The 22,954-nt window shown below is 37.6% G+C and overlaps 2 protein-coding genes across 4 annotated transcripts; both read left to right on the top strand.

The window, feature by feature from the left end:
• The first annotated feature begins 525 nt into the window (after nucleotides 1-525).
• gpam (glycerol-3-phosphate acyltransferase, mitochondrial) lies at nucleotides 526-17,419 on the top strand. 2 transcript variants are annotated; one of them, XM_033984777.2, is made up of 21 exons: nucleotides 526-762; nucleotides 2,864-2,980; nucleotides 3,505-3,624; nucleotides 4,236-4,309; nucleotides 6,661-6,774; nucleotides 7,739-7,873; nucleotides 7,946-8,045; nucleotides 8,145-8,281; nucleotides 8,720-8,819; nucleotides 9,636-9,848; nucleotides 10,002-10,115; nucleotides 10,253-10,338; nucleotides 10,967-11,079; nucleotides 12,446-12,516; nucleotides 13,082-13,349; nucleotides 13,579-13,733; nucleotides 14,056-14,133; nucleotides 14,203-14,340; nucleotides 14,755-14,944; nucleotides 15,021-15,079; nucleotides 15,350-17,419. In XM_033984777.2, exons 2-21 carry the CDS (start codon nucleotides 2,897-2,899, stop codon nucleotides 15,464-15,466), a joined length of 2,466 nt encoding a protein of 821 aa, XP_033840668.1. In that variant the 5' UTR covers nucleotides 526-762; nucleotides 2,864-2,896; the 3' UTR covers nucleotides 15,467-17,419. The 2 variants fall into 2 exon arrangements, with proteins under 2 accessions (XP_033840668.1, XP_033840670.1); XM_033984779.2 differs by having other exon boundaries at nucleotides 564-762; nucleotides 8,148-8,281.
• A 133-nt stretch (nucleotides 17,420-17,552) lies between these two features.
• Nucleotides 17,553-22,854, top strand: LOC117387693 (FERM domain-containing protein 6). Of its 2 annotated transcripts, XM_055229590.1 has the most exons (13): nucleotides 17,553-17,624; nucleotides 18,127-18,217; nucleotides 18,343-18,422; nucleotides 18,511-18,569; nucleotides 19,095-19,281; nucleotides 20,011-20,166; nucleotides 20,227-20,292; nucleotides 20,364-20,432; nucleotides 21,231-21,405; nucleotides 22,014-22,154; nucleotides 22,506-22,634; nucleotides 22,707-22,729; nucleotides 22,802-22,854. In XM_055229590.1, exons 1-13 carry the CDS (start codon nucleotides 17,553-17,555, stop codon nucleotides 22,841-22,843), a joined length of 1,290 nt encoding a protein of 429 aa, XP_055085565.1. In that variant the 3' UTR covers nucleotides 22,844-22,854. The 2 variants fall into 2 exon arrangements, with proteins under 2 accessions (XP_055085565.1, XP_055085566.1); XM_055229591.1 differs by lacking the exon at nucleotides 20,364-20,432.
• The last annotated feature ends 100 nt before the right edge of the window (nucleotides 22,855-22,954 follow it).

Genomic DNA, 22,954 nt, shown 5'->3' with positions numbered 1-22,954 from the left:
TAAAGTTATTCAGAATGTGAAAACGGCTTTAAAGATAATGTTAGAAGCACGGAAATATAGGCCTGAACATAAAAAGTAAATCCATGCCCCCCCCATCTGGAAATATAGTAGTACGGTCCACAATAGTGTAATGCTAAAAATGTCCGTTAGGTGACGCTCAGTCTTCACGATTGTTGTTTTTTTTTTCAGCTGTTAATATTACAATACTCAAATAATTATACTATTATGTTATTTTCATGCCACTTTTTTGCAACCAATTCAAAATGATTTAGAGAAAAAATGAAAACGGGTAAGAGTTGTCTGAGACTACTGTTCATATATGGGGTATACATATCCACATGGAAACAAAGCATCAGAAGATTCTATATTGCTCATGTCTACTGTTTAAGTAAAATGTATCTGTGTTTTAGCTCTATAATGTATCTATAATATGATCTTATTATACTTCCAAGGGTGGTGTGGTGGATCTGTTATAAAAATCGACTGACATACTGTACATGATTTTGGCTTTTATCCGTCTCTAGCGCTCTCTGCTGGCCGAAGATGTAACTGTGCCAACGTCTTTCCGTTGCCGCCTGCCGACCAAAACATCAGCGCTCTCTCCTGGTCTGTCACACTCCTCTGCTGCATGGAGGAGCCGTGTCCAGTCCACTCAACACGACCAGGCACCGGTGAATGAAACCGGGCCCGTGCTGCAGTACCGAACATTCGTGTGGACTTTGTGATTTCTGAGATATGAGTCAGCGTAACACTATATTAGAGGTAAGCGATGACGATCTAACTCGAACAAGCCGCAAAGCTAATGCTAAATGCGACTCGATCTGTGCTAAATAAACGACTATTCCGCCTTGTGTTTTAGTTGAAAGACGTGGATTTGTGTTAAGAGGCTTGCGGTCGTGATATCGACACTATTCGCCTCATTTAACCACACAATATAGCTCTAATTACATCGTTTATACGGCAGTGCAGTGACATTGAAGTTCGAGTGGTCCTCATTCAATGTTAAGCACTAGCCCCTTGCGCATAAGGTCAGGCTAAATTGGGTTTCATTGAAAGCGTGAGCGCTGCGTAAAGGCGCGTTCGGGTCACTGATTGTAGTCCAATTTTCCATTTCCTCATGTGCTTGTTAAGTGCAGCGCCATTCAGCTGTGTTTATTCATCACTGAGGCTTATAATTGTGGTAGTGTAAGTGATGAGAATCCCCACTGGACAAACACAACACGCTGGCCAGATTGCTCGGTCAGTGCGCTATTGTTGTCTGCGCGGCCATCTGTCACTCTAGTAGTGTATGACCCGCTTACCGCAGACAAGGCTGTGTGTATGAGACGGATTAACCTACTGCCCGTGTTTTGGTGAAATATTCGTTATCTTATTTGGGTATTACATGGATGCTCATTGCCTTTTACTGGCTTTAAACAGTGGAGGGCAAAACCATTGACTGTATACTTGGTTATCGTCAGAACTGCAACAAAAGCAAGTCCTAATCTGCATTATTATCAACACATTTTCCAGTCTAAGATTAGAAAGTACAAAGGTTTAAACTCTCCCCATTTGCCCCGCCGTGATCACTCCACTGAGAGGTACTTTCGGTCACTGACCCGTTGAAAACCCAGAAGCCTCATCAGTGTGCGTTTCACCTATTAGCATCAGTTCAACAACGGGACAATGGCTCAAAGGGCATCCATTCATAAAGACCACTACTCACACTGAGCCAGGTATATGTGTGTCTAAAAACATGAATGCCCCCTCGCTGCATGTTCCTGAAAAGCTGTTGCGTGCAGTCCATTATCCAACAGACGCACTGCATTGGGTGTGAGCACTTTCATTCATAAATGTGAGTCACTCCAAATTCATGGGAGTGCTGTTTCCTAGAACGTTGATGGGAAGATAAGTATTCTTCAAATCAGAAGTCGATAAATCAATAACCTAATTTAACAGCAGTAGGTTATTCAAAATATATATTAAAATACTCAACTGATTCATGTACTGCAGGGGTGTCCAAACTTTTCTCATAAAGAGCCACATATAAAAATACAGACAAAGCTGAGGGCACGTTGAGGGCCATAGACTCGTCGCCAATATAGTGAATACTGTGTTATTATTACAAGTTAGACTGAACCACTAGATCTTTATTCATACTTACATCCTCAATGGGACACATTAAATATTTGATATGCTAGTTAAAGTAGATTTTCAGAAGAATACAGTAAAAAGTACTGTTTAAAGGTAACATGGGTCGATTCAACTGGAAGCTTGAGGGCCAAGATTTGGCTGCATTTGGCCCCCGGGTCACAGTTTGGACATGCCTGATGTACTGCTGCAGGAAACACAAAGAAATACTGTATTCAGTGTTAATATCTGTGTTGCTCAATTGGCATTAAGAAAGAAAGGAGTGACTTTACTCTTTCAGTATTTGGGCGTGTAAAGAGCCATCCTTGGCAGGTTTGGTCAGGACTATGCCAGTTCTTGGTAAAACAATGCAACCTTACCCTTAATGTATTCAAGATGGTTAATCTCTCTTGGCTTTACAAAACATCAAACTTATAACCAAAGCTCCAAGTGACGTTAAATAGTCAACATAAGAGAGAACGTCATATCTGGTAGGGCATCCGGCTTAAAATAAATAAAACTAACAATGAGGCACTATTGTGTAAAGAAATGGGTTTTGCCAAAATGGACTCAAGATATTTTAAGTTTGAATGCAATATGTTTTGCTCGGCCTGTATAAATGGTTCATTACGCATCTTGTCAAAAATGATTAACATAAAAAAAGAATGCTTCAGAAAACTAAGCTGTATAGCAAAATTACTTAAACTTGATTAAAAACAAAGCATGAATAATTACGTTTGTTTTATATTTTCAGCTGAGCAGTTAGTGGGGCCTGCTCTCTGGAGTCATGGAGCTGTCAGACGGCCTCCTGCTGCAGGTGAACAGCGGCGAGCAGTGGTGCAACCACTGGAAGCACCCCAATGAGGACTCGGTCAGTGTCAGACTTTGGGTCGAATAATCATTGCCCTGCTTATTATTGTGTAACGTATTCTCAGTGTTTTGGCAGTGATGGCTTTTATTTTATCTTTTCCCTGATTTATACTTTTGATAGCAATTGCATGCACATATGATGTTCTTGCCTCTTGCATTTTATTGTATATTAAGTGCTATTAAGAGAGTACAATTTACCCATTGTGAGATTATTAATCAGACAATACTATGCAGTTAGCAAATTGCCTTTAGAGTAACACTCTGATAACAAAATATCAAGCTGTCCTAATTTGAATAAGCCCATTAACCCTGCAAGGCTACAAACATGTTCTGAAATGCATGAGATTCCTCTATTAGTTGAGCAATTCATACGTCAGACTTCCTTCAAGATCAATATTATTTAGAAAAGTCACAATTGAATATTAGCAAAAAAAATGTTCCAGCTTAACTAAAATAGCTCATCCTTGTCTAGTCTTATGTTGATATAAATTTCAGCCCTTAGTAATAGTGTTGTGTGTGTAACAGGACCGTAGCACCAGCCCATCTGTTTTGCGCTGTGTGACGAGCACGTGGAAGGAGGGTCTACTCAACAGAAAGAGGCCCTTTGTAGGACGCTGCTGCCACTCCTGTACACCACAGAGCTGGGTAAAGTTACACCAAAACTAATTAACTTTAACATGAGGATATGTGCTTCCTTGAGCTCAGTCTGTCATGGGAACTGATAGCTGCAAGATAAAGTGAATATTTGTGCCGCTTGTGTTGTATCCAAATTAAAAGTTATAAAGTGTTACATGTGTACTCCTTGTGCATTAATACCTAGCTCGGATAACAGTAGAGATAGAAATCGCATCTGAAACAGGCCCTGCACCTCAACACTAAAAAAAGAAATGTTCACCCTATTTAAATCTATTATTTTCCTTTTATTAAAGATCAATAAAAGTGACAATACCATATTTGATTAAAAGATTAACATGACAAATACTGTATGAATTACTCAATATTATGTAAATGATCTTTACAGGAGCACATTGTCCATCTACAAAGTTAATGCCAAAATGACATTCTTCTAGACTGATATTCCTTGCACTTTCACCAGGCTCTTTTTGATAATTGTTTTTAGTCTCAGTAAAACCTCTTCACTCATTATACTCATAAGGATTTTAATATTTTGACTGTTTATATGAATGTACAGTTCACCTTCAGACAATCAAAGTTAACATTGATTGATCCTAATGTTCTTTCTGTTTGTGTTATAGGAGAGACTGTTCAACACGAGCATTCCTTCTCTGGGGCTGCGTAATGTCATCTACATCAACGAGACACACACCAGGTACAAAACTGACCTATGAAAGAGATGTTGAATGTTTTATAATTTAGGTGTGAATTCAGATGGCCGTGTACAGACAGGTATTTTGTGTTATATTGAAATAACGAGCACAGTTTATCAGTGTAGGTGAAATTGTTTTGTGAATGAGTATATACCGTAAATTTCGGATTATAAGCCGCTACTTTTTTTCCACGCTTTGAACCCTGCGGCTTTTACAGCAGTGCGGCTTATATATGGAATTTTACTGGATAACGGCCCCTGGGGGGCGCTCTCTAGCTGTAAACGTAAAAGTGAGACAGACGTGGGGAAAGATTCTGCTCTGAAGAATTCACTAGTTTTGATTTTGAACGATCATTTTGCGCATCATGAAATGGATATGATGCAGTTTTTAAGATAAAGAAACAGAAAGGAAACAGAGCAGGGGTCGGCCTTTAACACGCAAAGAGCCATTTGGACCCACTTTCCACATAAAATAAAACACTGGGAGCCGCAAATACTTTTTGACATCTAAAATGAAGATAACACTGTATAATAACAATAATGTAACGGAATAATGTAGGTTTTACTTTCACGGACAAGCCTTCTACACGTGGCAGATAAATATGGCAAAAACAACTTAAGTGCATTAAAAAAATACAACTCACCAAACCGCTGCATCATGCATCGCGCTGATTATGTGATTATGTCTACTCTACTCCGCAGTTTCTTTAAAAAAACAACAAAAAAACTCGTAGCGTATCATTTAATCCCAGGTGCTTATTCTCCATGTGCCAAAGCAGTTTTGAAGGTTTCATTGCCTTATTTGCTTTTCCCGTATGTTACGTAGAGCGGACTCTGTGCGTGAGTCACCTGTAGCGACAAACCCAGATTTTAAGTAGGCATTGTCTGTTAAATTTATCTTTCTTTTTCTTGGAGGTCGTAGTCTCCTCTTCTGGCTCCTCAGTTGTCCTTTTCCCCTTTGTTAAAAAGATCTCCAAAGACTTTTGTTTTGGCTCATTTTCACTCGCTTGTGGCTCTACTTTTGTGCGTCGTGTCTGATGTGTTATACGTGATACGTCACCGCGGAGACAAGAGCAGATAATAAACTTATCACTACATCAAATAGATTTCTGTGGCGACTTCCAGCAGGATTTTCATGATACATCTACGGACGAGCTTATTAGTGTGTCATTAGGGACGGGCCAAAGTTGCTCCTGACCCCTGTGCACAGCGTCTGAAAATCAGGGCTCTTTACGCAGGACTGTGAGCTGTGTGTGTGTCAGTTCCCAAGCCACGCAGAGCCGCAGTATAAGGCTGAAAGAGGCGCATACGGCTCCGGAGCCGCGAGTTGCCGACCCCTGAAATAGAGCCACTGCACGTAAGCTCGACATCAATGAATCCAACTTGGTCAATGTAAAAAGACGGCAAAAGTTTTCAGAGGAAATAAAAGCAGATTTTCCGTGTTGGTGCAGCTTTATTTTCTAAACCTGCAGATGTGTTCATCCCGTGTTGTTGTCGTGTTGGTTCCAATTTTCAGGCACAGTTTAAAAAAAGCGTGTCGGTGCACCGTCTTTCTGTGTAAATATCTCATGTTACAATATGAAAACCTGCGGCTTTTATTCAGGTGCGGCTTATATATGTACAAAATTGATTTTCTCTTCAAATTTAGCTGGTGCGGCTTATATCAAGGTGCGCTCTGTAGTCCGAAATTTACGGTACCTCTGCAGTAACAGTAGGAGATTATATGAGTTTAAGGTTAATACAGGCACCACGTCTTTATCATTGCAATCGGTGGCTTGGTGTTAGTCCCATGAAGCAATTGTTGTGTGATGTTTTTTATAGATGACGATTTCTCAGTTCATTGTTCTGTTTACGGTCTGTTACCTTATATACAGATTATTAGATCATCTCTCTAGAACAAACTTGACACTGGGCTAATAATAAACCAGTAGGGATGGGACAAGCACTACCTTCTGGCAATTTTATCTTGCGCGATAATTCAATGTGACACAAAATCTTGTCCCATCACTATAAACCAAACACAGGGAATAAACTGTCTGTCTAAAATTTTCAAACTTCCTGTTCATGGTTGTCTTCCACTTCTCTCTCACACCTCTGCTTCTGACAGCTGTAAAATTACACGGCCCAGTCAGTCATTTAGGTGCTTGAAGGAACAAGTCTACCCAACAACCTGACCTGTGTATAATAAATGCCTCTTGTTCAGTGGAAAGCTAGACGTCTGAATTATTCAAACTGTTTGTTAGATGACACCAGTCACTGAATTCAAGAGGCCAAACAAGATGGCTTCAGCATTTTAAGCTATGTTAGACCAGGGTTGTTAATATAATGTAATGTCGTATTTTCTTTGTGTATAGGCAGAGGGGCTGGTTAGCACGCAGGCTGAGCTATGTGCTGTTTGTCATGGAAAGAGATGTGAATAAGGACATGTTCCCCAGAAATGTGGTGGACAATGTGCTCAACAACAGCAGGTACGTGTCAGTGTAACCCAATACATGTCACAAAGGCCTGGCTTTACATGTTACCTATATACTAAACATACATGGGTTCAAAAAGTTCCCATTAATTCATTCAATTTTATGATGGTGTAGCCGAAATTTAGTTGAGTTAATTTGTATTCTTATAATTGTACACCTGTTAACAGAGCATTAAAAAATAAAAACACAATTTAGAAAAAAAACTTCGCATAAGTACAGACAAAACACAGCAACGAATGACATTGAAACGGCCCATATTAGGCAATTTTCTCATCTATGTTATAATGTTGTTTCAAAACATACTTGGAGTTGTGTTTTGTAGGCGGAGTTCTTCTCTGTTCCACCTTCTCAAGTACTCCAATATGTTTTTAAACTCTATACACCTTCACTAGAATCATTTGGATGAGTTCAGCCCTGGAATTGCCCGTCTCTACTGAATCAAAGGTAAAAGGTAGCTGTTAACTTGAAAACTACTGGTTCATGACAGCACCAGGTGGAACAGAGCATTCTGAGCTTTGGATGTAGACAGACATATAATACAGGGTTATCTATGAAACAAAACACAACTCCAGGTATGTTTTTTAGGAGGTAACACCATTCTAACATGACTTAAAGTTCATAAGAGTCAATTTGGTGTTATATAGCGAAAAGTGAATCCCTCCCATTTTTTTCAATCATGGTTTTGTTTCTTTGGTTACTTTGTAGTCAAAATACATGTAAATTATGTGGATAACTGGTATGATGCAAATGAAGGTCAGAGCTTGATCAAATTCTCTGGTCTCTGGTGACTAGAGGTATACCATCAGTATACATACTATGAAGGATCATCACATATTACATTAAAAAAATGTGTTATCTAGTTAATACTCATGTATCCTACCATTGGCCCATATTTACATACCGAGTGCTGAATTATTGCCATTTGTATATATTTGTTGTTGTTGTTTTGTGTCTTTAGAGTGGAGAGTGCTATCGTGGAGGTAGCTTCAGAGATGGATGCTGCTAACTCATCTGCAGCTGCCAAAAAAGTGAAGCAAAAAGCCCGTTCTTTCCTCCAAGAAATGGTGGCCAATGTTTCACCTGTTTTTATCAGGTATTTCACAAATTGACAAACACAAAAATCACACCATTTTACATTCTACTGATAGCATCAATTTTTGTTTAGGCTGACTGGATGGGTGCTACTAAGGCTCTTCAATGGTTTCTTCTGGAGCATTCAGATCCACAAGGGCCAACTAGAAATGGTCAAGAAAGCTGCTTCAGAGGTCACTCAATATGTTAATAAATTACATATTTCTGAGTTATATTTACTCACTTTGATCTATTCAATTTCTGAATTAAATGATGTGGTTTTGTCCTTACAGCAGAACGTGCCCATGGTCTTCCTCCCGGTGCACAAATCGCACATCGACTACCTGCTCATAACGCTGATCCTATTCTGTCATAACGTTAAAGCTCCACACATCGCAGCTGGCAACAACTTGAGCATGCCCATTCTCAGGTAAAATTATCACATTTGGTTTAATATGTACTAAGCTGTCAATACAGTACTGAGAGTCACCTGAAAATCCCAGAGTCCATGTGATATTGGTGCACCATGTAACGTTTCTGGTGAGGGGTCTAAGATGTTATCACGTTGTCTGAAATGTTAATGTGTCAGACATTAAGCTTAATTGATTTTATTGCCAAAAAATACAGTAACAAACATTCATCTAGCAGTTTAACTGTAGACAGGCTTGTCTCACCATATATCTGAGCCGTAACTTTCCTTGATGTCACTTGCTTGTCTCCATGGAGATCATTTTACTGGCACACTGTGGAACATTCCAGGCAAAGTGATAGTAGCAGACGCAGCCAGCAAAATACATAGTGCATTTTATGATATTTATATCAATTTAATTTAATATGATGATGCTATGATTAATTAATTTACTTTCAGCACCCTTATTCGTAAACTGGGAGGATTTTTCATTCGTAGGAGAATGGAGGAGACAAATAATGGGAAGAAAGATGTTTTGTACAGGTCTCTTTTACATGCAGTAAGTTTGTATGACTTTGTTACTTTGTCAAATATAAATAGAGGAACCGAACATTCTAGTTTTTACTAAACACGAGTGGTTTTCTTCACGCAGTAGCTTGTCATCTTCAAAAACAAGAAGTGTAGTTTGTTTTTTTCTGTTTTAAATAGTTTAAAAAAGACTAGCTCAAAGATAAATAGACAAATCATTTAACACCAGCTCAAATCCAATCCAATGCTCAAACTAAACTGTTCTAACCAACAAGTTATTTCAGGATGTTGTTTTGTAAAAATTGTCTAAGCAAAGAGCAGCTGTGTGTATTTTCCGAGCCACCTGAGGTGTCAGGCAGCACGGCTTTTGGCCTGAGCCCAGTTCTTTTATGAGGGTCAAATAGTTCACTCACTGTAGACTTGTATCCAGTCTGAATATAGTCTAAGGGTGGGCAATATGTTAAGTTAATATGCTTATATAACCATTTTCTTGGAGCCGATCAACATTTTGATTTTGTAAACTTATGATAGTATAAGTATATATCTAAGAGGTAACTAAAGTCATCTGCCTTCTTGTGAAAGTTCAGAAATGTCACTCGCTTAGAGCTTAGTTGAGGCTGACCAATAGCTGTGGGAGAAAGTGTCTTATTTTGAAAATAGATCTACGTTGAAGAGAAAAATACAAGGATATTTGAGATTGTGACAGGAATGAGATTACAATTATTTTTTCTCACTATATCACCCAGCCCTACTATAGTCTGTAGAATATATGATGTTTATTTGTGTTGAGTTTAAAAAGGCACGGTCTCTTCTATATTCTCCTATGAATAACTATGTGTGTCCGTAGTACACAGAGGAGTTACTGAGGCAACAGCAGTTTTTGGAGGTCTTCCTGGAGGGGACTCGATCTCGCAGTGGTAAAGTGTTACCAGCTCGGGCCGGCATGTTGTCCATCGTGGTGGACACTCTGTGCAAAGGGACCATCCCAGACGTGCTAGTGGTCCCGGTGGGCATTTCTTACGACCGCATCATCGAAGGCAACTACAACAGTGAGCAGCTGGTAAGACCTTTGACACTGTTATTGTGTGCAGAATGATAGGATTTATTTTTACTTTTTGGACTTAATTCAACAAAAATTTGACGTTAAATTTGCAATGTAACAACTTCATAATCATAAACATCTTAATTTATCCTATCTTTTCTCTTTCTCCAGGGCAAACCCAAAAAGAATGAGAGCTTGTGGGGAATAGCGTGTGGTGTGTTCAGGATGCTGAGGAAAAACTATGGATGTGTCAGAGTGGATTTCATTCAGCCATTCTCCCTCAAGGTCATTTTGAAATACGTTCTACATTTTAGCAAAGTTTTATGTAGTGAAATGTAACTTGCAAAAAAATATAGGAGAATTTTACCGTTTAATTTACATGATAACATTGGCTTAAATGTGTGTATTTTTGTTCATTTTAGGAATACCTGGAGACTCACACCAGCCGGCATGTCCCTCCTCCTATGTCCCTGGAACACACCCTGATGCCCAGTATCATATCAGCCCAGTATGTTTAAACATTCACTGCCCATCTAGACGTCTGTCTCTAATGCCTGCATGTGTCTTGTGTCTTGTATTATGATGAAAGCACTGTTTTCAAAGTTGACATACTAATAACGCATCAGATAACTCGATAAACATCAGGGAATCTATTATAACAAGGGCTAATCTAGTTTAACTGGATCTATTTCAACTGATTGTCACTCAATGCTTTTAGTCAATAAGGAATTTGCAGCAGCTGGAGTCAGTTATGTCATTCAGCAGATACTGAATACCAATACTGCTGACAAATGCAATTTCTATTTGTAGCGCATCTTATTGTAAAATACATAGTACAACCTGACAATGTTATAGTTCATTATTTGTCATTTTTTAAACTAAGATCAAGTTTTAAAAAGATCAATTTAGTTGTTTTATTTGAAGGATAAATAAGTAAAAAAAAAATTTTTGCCTTTCCTGGTTGGGAATATAAAAATGTATTAACAAAAACAAACAATTTTACTTACTTTTTACCCAAATGACGGCATAAAGGACAAACCTGAAATGCATTGTCAGTTGTTGGAAGCGGTGAAAATATGAGAAGCTTGCACAGTGCCTCTGTAGCGGCCGTGCTGAGTGTCCATTTTTGTTTTCAGACCGGATGCGGTGCCATTCGATGGTGAAGGTGACGAGCAGGACAACAGAGAGCTGCCTGATGAGATCTTTAGACGGCACTTGATCACTAACCTGGCCAAGCATGTTCTCTACAGTAAGATTAAGATACACCTAAATGCATTTTGTCATTGAATCCATGCATTATTCTAGTGATAAGCATTTACCAGCCTATTATGCATTATACATGTTTGTATCAGGGCTGCTTGATCATGGAAAAAGATCTTTAAAATGTACATTTATTTAAACACTGTAAAAAATAGACATTAATGTTAGTGCATTAGTTATAGTTATATTTTGGGTTACATATTTATAAAGCCACTGTATTTTTGTGGCTTTGTTTTCAGTTTTGTAGGCCAAAGCAAGCACCTATATTCATAACAAAACTGTATCAAATGCTCTTTTGATTACACCATTTTTAAAATTGATTGGAGCAATAATTAGCCATAGCAGCAAGACAAACATTGGATATTGGCTTAAAAAAATCTATAATGGACCATCCCTAGCTTTTTGTTTATGATTAAATTTTTATTAGCTTTCACATACCACTACCACAGTGGTTTGTCAATGTAATCATTGATTGAAATTGATCTCTGCATCAGTCTTCTCCCCTCGCATCCCTTTAATCACTTAAAGCACAACACAAACCGGTTCTCCCCAGCTCTCTCCACTGCATTCTCCCACATTTTCATTTTTTTTTACCCCTGAACCAATCACAGAGCCTCCTGAAGGATGGCATGTTGTTTTTAGCCAATGGGAGGCAGGGGAGGACGGGGAAGCAGGACAGGGGTGGAATGCAGCACCAGTGTTCACTAATGTAGAACACCCCAAACCTGTACGACAAGGGAGGAGGATGAACTCTAGTAACCTCGGTAACGGTGACACATACTTGAGATGCTTTAGATTCATATTAAAGAAGTTAATTAGAAATATTGTACTAACATAAGGACACTCTAGATGTGCCTTAGGTAATATATATATATATATATATATATATATATATATATATATATATATATATATATATATATATATATATATATATATATATATATATATATATATATATATATATATATAATAGGATTAATGCAAACAACCATGTTATGCATTTTTGCACAGAATCTGAAACTCTGAAGATAATAACTGCAGTACCGTTTACATTTCAGTCCAATTGATAACATACAATGCATTGTTTTTAATGAAATGGGAAACATGTATAATTAAAATACATTACAGTAACATTTTAGCAGTAATAACTGTAATGACAATGAAGAAAGCTGAATTTGGGTCATTATAATTTTTATGCACCTGTACTTTAGCTCAACCTTTACATCTGTAAATGTCAAATCTAAAGTTTTTGATCTTATTTTTTAATTTGTCCCCAGTGTTTGGGACTTAATCCTAATATGAAAGTCCATCTGTTCACTGACAAGATATCCTCTGGCTCTTGTCTTCTGCAGCGGCGAATAAATCATCTGCCATCATGTCCACACACATCGTCGCCTGTCTGCTGCTCTACAGACACAGACAGGTAAGCCCACATTAACCACACATTCTTTGTTCTGTTTTATATTTTAGGCTCAGTGTGACAGACTACTCCACCTGCTACAGACAGAATCTAGTGAGCTACTGCCCCCTACAGGATTAGTGAAAAATATGGGACAGTTCAAAACTCAATAGGTTACTTGTGTACTCCAAATGCAGGATGTACTCTTTTTAAATAAATCATTCTCCAGCCTAGTTGTTCCTTGTGCAAACATTATAAATTTATTAGAAGTTTACCAAATTAACCTTATGCTGCTACCCTTACTCCTTTTACTACCACCATTGTTAATACAGCTATTGCTTTTTATCATTTATAGATTTATTTATATTTATTTTTATAGAACATAAAAAAAAAATAACAATGGCACAATGGCACAACACAGCACAAAATACAAAATAAAAACAGTGAGGATCAGAAAAGAAAAAACCCAAAAGCAAAAGTGTATAGGTCAAGTACATTTTGTTGTAGTGACACTATTTAAACACACAGCATCAAGCCACTCCACATCTGCCCATGTGTAATAACACTTATGAGATGTATTCTTCCTCAGGGGGTGGTGCTGTCCAAACTGGTGGAGGACTTCTTTAACATGAAGGAGGAGATCCTGTCCCGGGACTTTGACCTCGGCTTTTCAGGGAACTCAGAGGATGTGGTGATGAGAGCGCTTCACCTGCTGGGCAACTGTGTGAATGTCACCAGTGCTTCAAACCGTAATGGAGAGTTCACTATTGCACCCAGCCAAACCGTCAATGCCCTCTTTGAGCTCAACTTCTACAGCAATGGCCTGTTTCATGTCTTCATTCCCGATGCAATCATTGGTAAATACTTTCATTCGGATAGTAACGTCTACCTAAGTGATTTTTCAAGATTTCTGGAAAAACACATTAAAAAAAACAAAAATATTGATAAGAAGACAGAGCGGTTTGTGTTTTCTTGGCTGTAGAAATCTTTTTGATTTGCTCAATTAATTTGACTAAGAAAATGGCATGGTCAGGTATGCTATGAGTCAGGCAAAATGGTACTAAATAAAATCCTTCTTTCATGCAGCCTGCAGTATCCTGGCATTGCAGAGGGAGCTTTTGGTGGAGTCCGAGTCTCAGATACAGGACAGCCCATTTAACCTCCTCTTGAGTCAGGAGCGACTGATCCGAAAAGCTGCCGGACTGTCCCACTTCCTCATCAATGAAGTCAATGTGGCACCGGTGAGTTTTTCCTTCTGTTCTGATTAAATTAGGTAAATTAAGGTAGATACAAAACCAAATTCAAGTTGTGAAACTGTATGTCATGTGACTGTAGCTGCAAATCTCTATATCTGATTGTGTTATAAAATATATGTATGTGTGTATGTGTGTATGTATGCTAATTACAAACTTGATGGCCGCAAAAAAAGGCTAAAAGAATGCTTATAACAATTACACATGAATTGCCTAATCAATTAAATTGTGAATGCTTGTAATTATTTAACTGTGTAATATGTAATTTTTTCAAGCATAACTATGACATTTTCCGTGTCTTGTCCCACAGCCGTGTGTGACCATTTACCAGGTTTTCCTTGATGCCGTGAATAGACTCATCCAGTATGGAGTTCTGTACGTGGCAGAGGTCAGTCAAAACGGAAACAAACATTTCCATTAAAAAAACATGTAAGCTAAATTAATGTTTATCTTTCAGGAGGATCAAGAAGAACTGAGCCCAAGTCCCACCGAGGAGCCGTGGCCCAAGAAATTTCCTGAGCCTCTTTCTTGGAGAAGTGACGAGGAAGATGAAGACAGCGATTTTGGTGAAGAGCAGAGAATACGCTACCTAAAGGTCAGAGACTCAAATCATTATGTTACAGTTTCAATTAGGTGAATGAAAAAAGAAATCTTTAAATTAACTTATAATGGTAAGAAAATTATAAGAAAAATAATAAGAAATGTGTTAAAATAGTACTCTAGATGTCTTGGTTCAAGTTTAAGTATTGTGCTAAAATAAATATAGCAACCAAAACAAAAAAGTGCAGGCCTTGACCTATATCTTTGTTTGGAAGATTACACAGCAAGTTTGTTTGTTACATTTTTCTGTATTCATTTTAATTATATAAACTTTATACTCAATCTTCTAATTTTGCATACTTTCAAAACAACAAATCTAATATAATCTTGTAGACACTCTATCATGTCATTTTCTCTTCAATTTGAGCATACTCTTATCACTCTAACCTCTCTATTCTCCTGTGAACAGGTGAGCATTTCGGCAGAGCATCAGGAGTTCTTCTTGTTCCTCCAGCGCCTCCTCAGTCCCGTCCTGGAGGCCTACGGTGGAGCGGCCATCTTTGTCCACAGTCTGAGTCAGCCCATGGCCGAATCTGAGTACACGCTGCGGCTCTTCAAATACCTGCTCACACGCACCGAGAGGGGGGTGGCAGCTTACGGTGAGTTAGGATCTCACAATTATTAGATTAGACTTTCTAGAAATTGTATAAAATAACATTGTTTTGTCCTGTGCAGGTGAAAGTGCAACTCACTATCTGGTGAAGAATACAGTGAAGACATTCAAGGAACTTGGGGTGAATTTATCGAATTGTATAGGGTTTTTGGTTGGGGTGTAAAAATAATTATATTATATATTTATTATATATTATAATTAATTATAATATTTATATTTCACATTTCATAACATGATTGGAAAGTGCTTCACTTCCATTCCTTGAACTTTTTTAACCAACAAAAGTCTGCATATTAGCAATCTCAATTTTACCCGTCCCCATCTCCATTAAATGTTAAATATTGTGGTGTCATCTGAAACCCTGTCTAAAATCTACTATGTTCTGTTCTAGGTCCTAAAGGAGCGTAAAGAGAACAAGATTACGACTTTGGAGCTGAGCAACACCTTCCTACCTCAGGCCAACCGTAACAAACTCCTTCAGTACATCTTAGCCTTCACCTTACTGTGAATGGGACATGGTCCTCCTGATCTTCAATCAAGGGCTTCTTCTGGTTCCTCCTGAAACAATCCCAGGTGCTACTCTGGAAAGCTTTACCAGGAAGTGCCTTTAAGCGACATGCTAACACCTCTCCGCTGTTAGCAGAAGGACTTGAAGCTGTCTTCCTTTTTTGTTCCAGTCAAAAAACAGATGTAGAGCTGAAGCGGTTAGTCATAAGGTTTTAATATCACAAATGTACTCGAGCAGGTCAACTGTATCACTTTTCTAGCCTAATCAACACAGCAAGATGCCTCCTGGCTATCCATGGGTTTCAGAATGACGAAAAATGAGGAAGGTTTCGATGGCAATTAACAATTTAAAAACAAAAAATGATATCATCTCAATGATAAAAAGTTTTCAAAATGTTGCCTAGAAACAGGAGATTGAAACCCATGAATACAAGATGAATATAAAATATGCATACTGAAAGAAACACAAGTAGTTAAATATTTTATTCACTCTAGTACTGTATAAAATAATTGTGTTTAAATATGAACAATGTTTTCAATTTAATTCATGTGTACAATTATAGGTCATGGGAAAACTAATATTTTGATACAAAATTTGCCAGTGCTGCTTTGTAAACTCTGTTTAATCTTCAAAAGTCAAGTTATTTCAAAGTGCATTCAAAACATATAGAAGTGCACCTTTTCTCATAAGTTTTCTACACCATTCAGAAAATGTCATAATCCAAAACTGTTTGGTCCTGCCTTTCAGGGGAAGCATTTTCTCTCACAACACCTTCAGCAAACGCCTTCACCATTTAGACTGAATAAGGCAGGTACGTGAAGAGTGGAGGTTTGTTAAGGCCATTTGAGGTCAATAAGAGGTTGTCTATATGATACACTCTCCAGACATTTACAGTTAACTGTATGCCTTCCTTTTTTACATGTTTACTTCTTGATACACAGCTGCAGATTATATATAGGAGAAGGTCCTAGCATAACATTATGACATGAAGAGCAGTTTAACAGATGAACTGGAGGTGGAAAACACTCACATTGTGATTGTACAGTACCCAATCCAAGACAGCTTTGAGGTTTATTGTGTTGGCAAATTGTATGTCTATTGAGGGTAAGAAGTAATGATGGACTGAAAAGATTTCTGGCAATAAGTGATTAAAAAATATATATATTTATGTTAAAACTGGTCAAAACACTGCTTGAAGTTTCTCAAATTTAATTTAATATTCCTGCATATTTTCAATGCAGTTTCTCATCTATTTATGAAGCAAAATGATAAAAAGAATAGCATGTTGATGAAATGAAACGTATGTTATTTAAATGCAGCAAACTTACGCACAAAGCTTTTTTTTATGCTGAAGTGAAGAGACAATGTAAAGAGCGTAAACGCATTTCTGAGCCTATGTCCCTATCGCGCCCCCCAACCACTTGTACCACCAAGTACAGCATGTTTTACAGTGGACTGCCTTTAGTTAGAGGTTTTTGTATGTACATGTATTTTGCAGTCTATAGAGTGAATAGTGAGCAGAAAGATAGCAGTTTGTTGTTACCTCTTGAATGTATAACGCCCTCTACAGGTCAATGTAATATTGTTGGATACTGATGGTACAATTTGATCTAGATTTACAATGAAATGCTTATTATTTACATTACTGACATCATGATATGTAACTACTGTATAGTACTAATGCCTGTGTTTTGTGAAGCAGGTGCCTTTATAATGCACTGTAGTGTTATTTTTCTTTGTTTTTTTCATATTTTTTGTTGTGCATGTTGCAGTTAATCTCGTGTGGAAATCGCTGTAGTTTTTAAATTAAAAGAAATAGACACGAAGAAAGACTTGTAACACTGAAAAGAATCACCAGCTTCAGTCATTGTTTTGTTTTTGCTTTTTCAAAGCAAAGCACAATTGGCATTACAACATGTAGTTTTTAAATAAATGAACAGCAGACTAACAACATTATGTGGCTTACGTCTTTATTTGGTGTAATTCAACATTGTTTTGATAATAAAAGGTAGGCTTGTTTTTCCAGTCTGTAGGAGGACACTAGTGAATAAAATGAGGACCGTGAACCATTGAGGTGAATGACAAAATGAAGTCTAAGGCAAAGCATCAAGTGTGTGTCTTCTTACCCAATAAGCAGCGTCTGGACTGTAGCTCTGGGGTGAGTAGCATATTTTTATCATAAAGCAAGATGGTGGATTTGGTGGACTGTAAGTTTTGACTTTCAAAACAGCAACCTTAGTGTTTGTTATTGCAACTATTCAAGCACAGTGTATGTGTGCTCATTTGGAGATTTTTTGGTAAAATTGCATTAGAACCAAACAGTAGGGCTCAACTTGGAAGGTGTGAGAAATCCATAATTATTCTTGTGCAGTTCAGTTAGATTTGATTATCAGTTTGGTGGTGTTTTGTTTTGTTTTTTTAGCTTGAAATAGCTGTAAATTATCAAGCAATGTAAATGAAATAAGTATATTTTAAAAAACTAAGAGTTAATGTTTTCAATAACAAAAATGTAATTAAAGCACAGAACACATGATTCTGTCTTCATATAAGCAGCTGGACATTGAATCATTGCAGGCCATTAACGGTTTGATTCCTTGCAGAAAATTAATGAATTAATTGATGAATTTTAAGCACTGAGTTGCATTTTTGTGTATATTTAGTTGAAAAGTCGAGGCCAGGATCTGTTGTCTGAAGTGCTGGAGCAGCTGGAAATCAGTGGACTGCAGATCTTTGGCTTGGCTATTCTCAGAGGTGAGAGGGAGACCAGGCCTAATCAGTGGGAGGGTTAAAGCAAATGTTTTCAGTTAATCTAAATGCTGACCAAACAAAGCATTTTCAACAGCCCTACACATCAATAAGCTTGTATCTGCTTTTAGATAATGAATACCTCTTCATTGATTTGGAGCAAAAGTTATCAAAGTATTTAGGGCAAAGGTGGACAAAAGCGCCTAAAATGGTGAGTGAATATTGCTTCAGAAATTTAACAACTGACTATTTATTACACATACATTATATTAACATTCAACTCTACTCTATTATATCAGGGCCCTTCCATCTTGTTTCTGCGGGTTCAGTACTATTTAGACAGTGGACGACTGATACAGTAAGTTTTATCACCAATGGTCTGAAGATGCACGAGTTTTAGCTCATTATTGAAATATTGTGAGATTAACTGACATGAGGTGTGTTCATACTTGGTCTGGTGTCGACATGGTTTGGTCTGGTTCTCTTTCTGAATGAGTCCAGGTGTACTCCAGGTTTAGTCACGGGTTTAGTCCCAATTTTGAGGTGGTGTAGGCTTATATGGAAATGTGAACAAATACTTTTGAATTTTGAGTAGCTTAGATACTACAGACACATGGTAGCCTACTTTTTCACAGATCCCTTGAGTCAGAGAAAGAAAGAAAAAACATCTATGTATTTTACTGGCTTGCATAGAATACTGAAGACAAAAAATCCTCGTATTGTTTTCAAAGTAAATTTAGCTTTCTTGTATTATTACCTCATTGGCTAACTGTATACCCAAACTCCTATATACTCCAAATGGATCTGTGCCTAAACAAATGTAATATTTCAAAACAAACACAGCTTTAGTGCCGTAGAGTTGATTGATTTGATATATTTTCAGAAGCGGGAGGGAGCTGCGGCTTTACTACACTGCTCTGCGACAGAAGGTGCTGCGTTCACAGAGCCGCCAGCAGGAGGACCTCTTCTTCCAGCTGGCATCTCATGCGCTCCAGGCTGAAGTCGGAGATTTCGAGATCCAAGGAAAACACAAACATTACTTTCTTCCTGAAGATTATTTCCCCTCTTGGGTAAAAACCACTACATAATCCTGGTTAAGTCAGTTCATTACTACAGGCGTAAATATATTGGCTGTATGACAATACTGTGATATCAAAAGTTTGGAGGACAGTGGCTTATGTGGTAGAGAAGTTTGGGGTTAAACTTTAGCTCTGACCAGTACCTGCTGGTGTGTCCTTTGACAGAACACTTTGCATACCCTTTATCAGTGGTTCCTAACATTTTTCTCCCAGCCATCCTTATTTTATCCATGAATACTTTGGCGACCCCCACATCATACTCTTACTTGATAAACTACAGTCTCGTAAGACAAAACAACTTGCTAATAAAGATAGTATAGAATAGTAATGATTATAAAATACTTCATAGAGGCAATTAAAATGTCATGCTTTCATTAAAATTCTCATAATGTAGCTTTTCTAAGAACCCCTGAGGAGCCCCTGAGAAATCCCAAGGTTGGGAATGAATACCCTATAGGAATGTGGTGTTTGAGCAACTGTTGCATTGTTTTTTGTTACATTTGCAAGGTATAAAATGGATACAAAAATGACATTTATTTTAGTCTATTGAATTGTGCAGATAATTGTTACACTAAACAAAACTTTCATCTGCAGGGATTTTGATAGAATAGTAGACTTTCCATGAGTATTGTCACAATATCGTACCTGTGTGTCTAAACCGTACATCTTTTGGGCCACTGAGATGATAAAAGTAATTTGATTTTTGTGGTTTGTTGAAAGCTTATAAAAAAAAGAGGAAGAAACTACCTGCTGCAGCACAGTCCAAAGTTGCACGAAGAACTGAGAGGATTGCCAAAAAGAGAGGCTCTTCTGGAGTTTGTGAAGCTGGCCAACACAGTAGAGGACGTGCCAGTGACTCTATACAAGATGAGACAGGTACCGACATTTGCAAGATATTGATTTGTGAAATTGAAATAATTGTGTATGAATGCACAGAACAAGAAAGAACAGAAATTTTCCATCATTTTTGGTGTATGGTCAAATGGAGTCTGCCTTTATCAGGTAAGCTATAGGCAATTCCACTTTGATATGAAGTTTTTTTTCTGCTAACACTGAATTTATTTCTTGATCAGAACGTGGAGGGGAAACAGTGTTTGTTGCATGAGTTTACTTGGACAGATTTGGAGCATGTCTCTTTCCAAGTGAGTCTCAGTGCTATCTACATTCATAGAAGAGCTTGTTCTGTCCATCATATTCGAGCACTGACTGTATGGGGTGAACCCGATTTCAGATTTTATTATTGTAATAAGAAAATTTACTATTTGTCAGCGTTGGTCAGTGATGGAACAAGTACTTAGTTTTGTTACCTAAGTAAAAGTACATATACTGGAGCAAGAAAAAGTAAAAGTATCACATGAAAAAAACGACTTAAGTAAAAGTATTGAAGAGCCTGTTTTGCACATTTTGAGGTCTTATAAGGCTTCAAATGTAGTGATTTTGATAAAGATTTGTGCTGACAATGATGAAAAATACTTTTCAGCCCAGTTAAACATTGTAGTGGAGTAGAAAGTACAGATACTTTCTCTCAAATGTGATTAAGTAAAACTGAAAAGTATCCACTTGAAAATGTACCTAATATATTACTAATTACGTATAGTACTGCTACTTATACTTTGTGCCCTTCCACCACTGGAGTTTAAAAACACAGTGGAGCACTTCCTAATTTATCACATGACATCACAAGGTGGAACAGGGTGTTTTCTGTTTGAGAGAAGAACCCAGCCTTAATTTACACAGTTTGTATGTTAAACGTGTGTGAATGAAACAAAACACAGGTATGGTCCATGTATGTTTTTTGATGAGGAAACTACATTATAACATCGATCAAAAAATAGTGTAATATGGGCATTTTAAATAGTTATATAATGCACCTTTAAATCAGACCTGTAAATTGCCATCCCTAATATTGGTAATACTGGGACTTCTTTGTCTGTCACCAGGGCTGCCGGTTTGAGATCCATGCAGTGGGCTCCCTGTGCCTGCCTAAGTTGGTGTTTCACAGTCAGTCTGCCCTCCACAGCGCACTCGTCCTAAAGCACCTCAGAAACAGTCACCGCTTCACCATCTCAGTCAGAGACGCACTGAGCCACGTCCGACAGATGGAGCAGATCCAAGGTTAGCACCAACCAAGGAGACAAAACTCACAGGAATATGCAATGACAAGCTGTAGGCCTGTCACAAATGAAATGTTTTTAAACCAAAATAAGGCCTTTAATTGCTTGTGGTTAAAACATGAAAGTGTAAAATCATAAAAATACAAATTTATTTCCAGGCATAAGCAAGCTAAGCAGATGGACAAATTGTATGCCTATTACAGGGCATTAATTATAAATAAATTGGTTTAGAATAGAATGTTTAGTGTGTCTTTATTAGTAACATATTAGGAATTTAAAGGGTCAACAAGTTTGGTAATAGTTTATTTTATTTTGAAATTTTAGAAATGAATAGCATATCTATATAAGTGTCTAGTTCTGTATTTGTTTATTTAGTATATTATGCATGGGGGTTGAAAATTTTTACCAAAAAAGGGGTACGCAAGAAGCAAGAACCCACAACTTTTTTTTTTTTTTTTTTTATTCTGGACTGGAGAATATCCTATAAGGTTATGTATGATTTTAACAATTTTAAGATAGGGCCAAAGATACTCACTTAACAGCATACAAAATTATTAACAATTGGACTGAATTATGCACTCATAACATTTATGATTTTTTTCTGTTCAGCCTGTTGTTTGTACAGGGAGGCTTACATCTGTGACACAGCTCTTCTGATGCAGAAACTTCACTGTTCAATGCCCTCCTCCACCGACGGCTCCATTGAACTGGAAACAGTCACAGAAGAGGAAGAGGAGCAGAACTGTGAAGGTAGGCTCCTCTGACAGAGAAATACAGTGATGTTAAAACTAGAATTCAAGCAAAAATATACGTACTGTAATCACTACTCACAAATAAATCCAAGTTTAGGTAAATAAATGAGGTGCATTGTGAAAAAGTATGATTTTACTATAAGGACTCACTAGTATCGTGCCAGTCCCAAGCTGGCATAGTGAGTTATATCAGGAAGGGCATCTGGCATAAATAAATGCCAAATCAATATGCAAATCACTGTGAACATGGGCAGAGATGATTTGATGTTGAAGCTTGAATGCTTATCAACTTTTCTATTCACTTTTAAACTTAAATTAAACATGATGTGCCATTTTAATCTTTTTGCAGAGGACTTGAGTGTGCAGGAGTCAGAGGAGGTTTTTGTTGATAGTCCAGATGACGTGTTGTGGCTGGCCGAGCTGCTTTCTGAAGTCTCTGTGGATGGACCTTTAGTGTTACCCACATCGGCTTGGACTGGTTAGGCTTATTAATAATCTGACATTTGATTATACTCAGCTTTGATAATCATCTGTTTGATTTTTGTTGCAGCCGTCACTATGGAAATGAAGCAGGTTAGTGCACAGATACTTTGTATTAATGTGACAAAATGGATACCAATGTTAATGTAATTTTTGGTCTTGCAGGTTTTGAAAAAAAAATCTGACATTGGAATTTCTGTGGACTAAGACGGGGAAGGAGCTTGTCCATCAATAAATCTATTTGTATTTTGATACATGTAATATTATAAAAGACCATTCATTTTCAGTAATTAATCATCTTAATGGTGAAGCTTGGTC

The sequence above is a fragment of the Periophthalmus magnuspinnatus genome, chromosome 19 (assembly GCF_009829125.3).
Source record: "Periophthalmus magnuspinnatus isolate fPerMag1 chromosome 19, fPerMag1.2.pri, whole genome shotgun sequence".
Lineage (NCBI taxonomy): Eukaryota > Metazoa > Chordata > Actinopteri > Gobiiformes > Gobiidae > Periophthalmus > Periophthalmus magnuspinnatus.
The sequence above is the reverse complement of the archived record's forward strand: the minus strand, read 5'-3'. Positions and strand labels throughout refer to the sequence as shown.

Excerpts from the sequence above, each read along its gene's own strand:
- LOC117387693 (XM_055229590.1), top strand. The coding sequence starts at position 17,553 with ATGAAGTCTAAGGCAAAGCATCAAGTGTGTGTCTTCTTACCCAATAAG. Across the intron at positions 18,218-18,342 it reads TGGCTTGGCTATTCTCAGAG|ATAATGAATACCTCTTCATT; the intron begins GTGAGAGGGAGA and ends ATCTGCTTTTAG. Across the intron at positions 21,406-22,013 it reads ACAGATGGAGCAGATCCAAG|CCTGTTGTTTGTACAGGGAG; the intron begins GTTAGCACCAAC and ends TTTTCTGTTCAG.
- gpam (XM_033984777.2), top strand. The coding sequence starts at position 2,897 with ATGGAGCTGTCAGACGGCCTCCTGCTGCAGGTGAACAGCGGCGAGCAG. Across the intron at positions 4,310-6,660 it reads ATCAACGAGACACACACCAG|GCAGAGGGGCTGGTTAGCAC; the intron begins GTACAAAACTGA and ends CTTTGTGTATAG. Across the intron at positions 13,350-13,578 it reads CATTCCCGATGCAATCATTG|CCTGCAGTATCCTGGCATTG; the intron begins GTAAATACTTTC and ends TCTTTCATGCAG.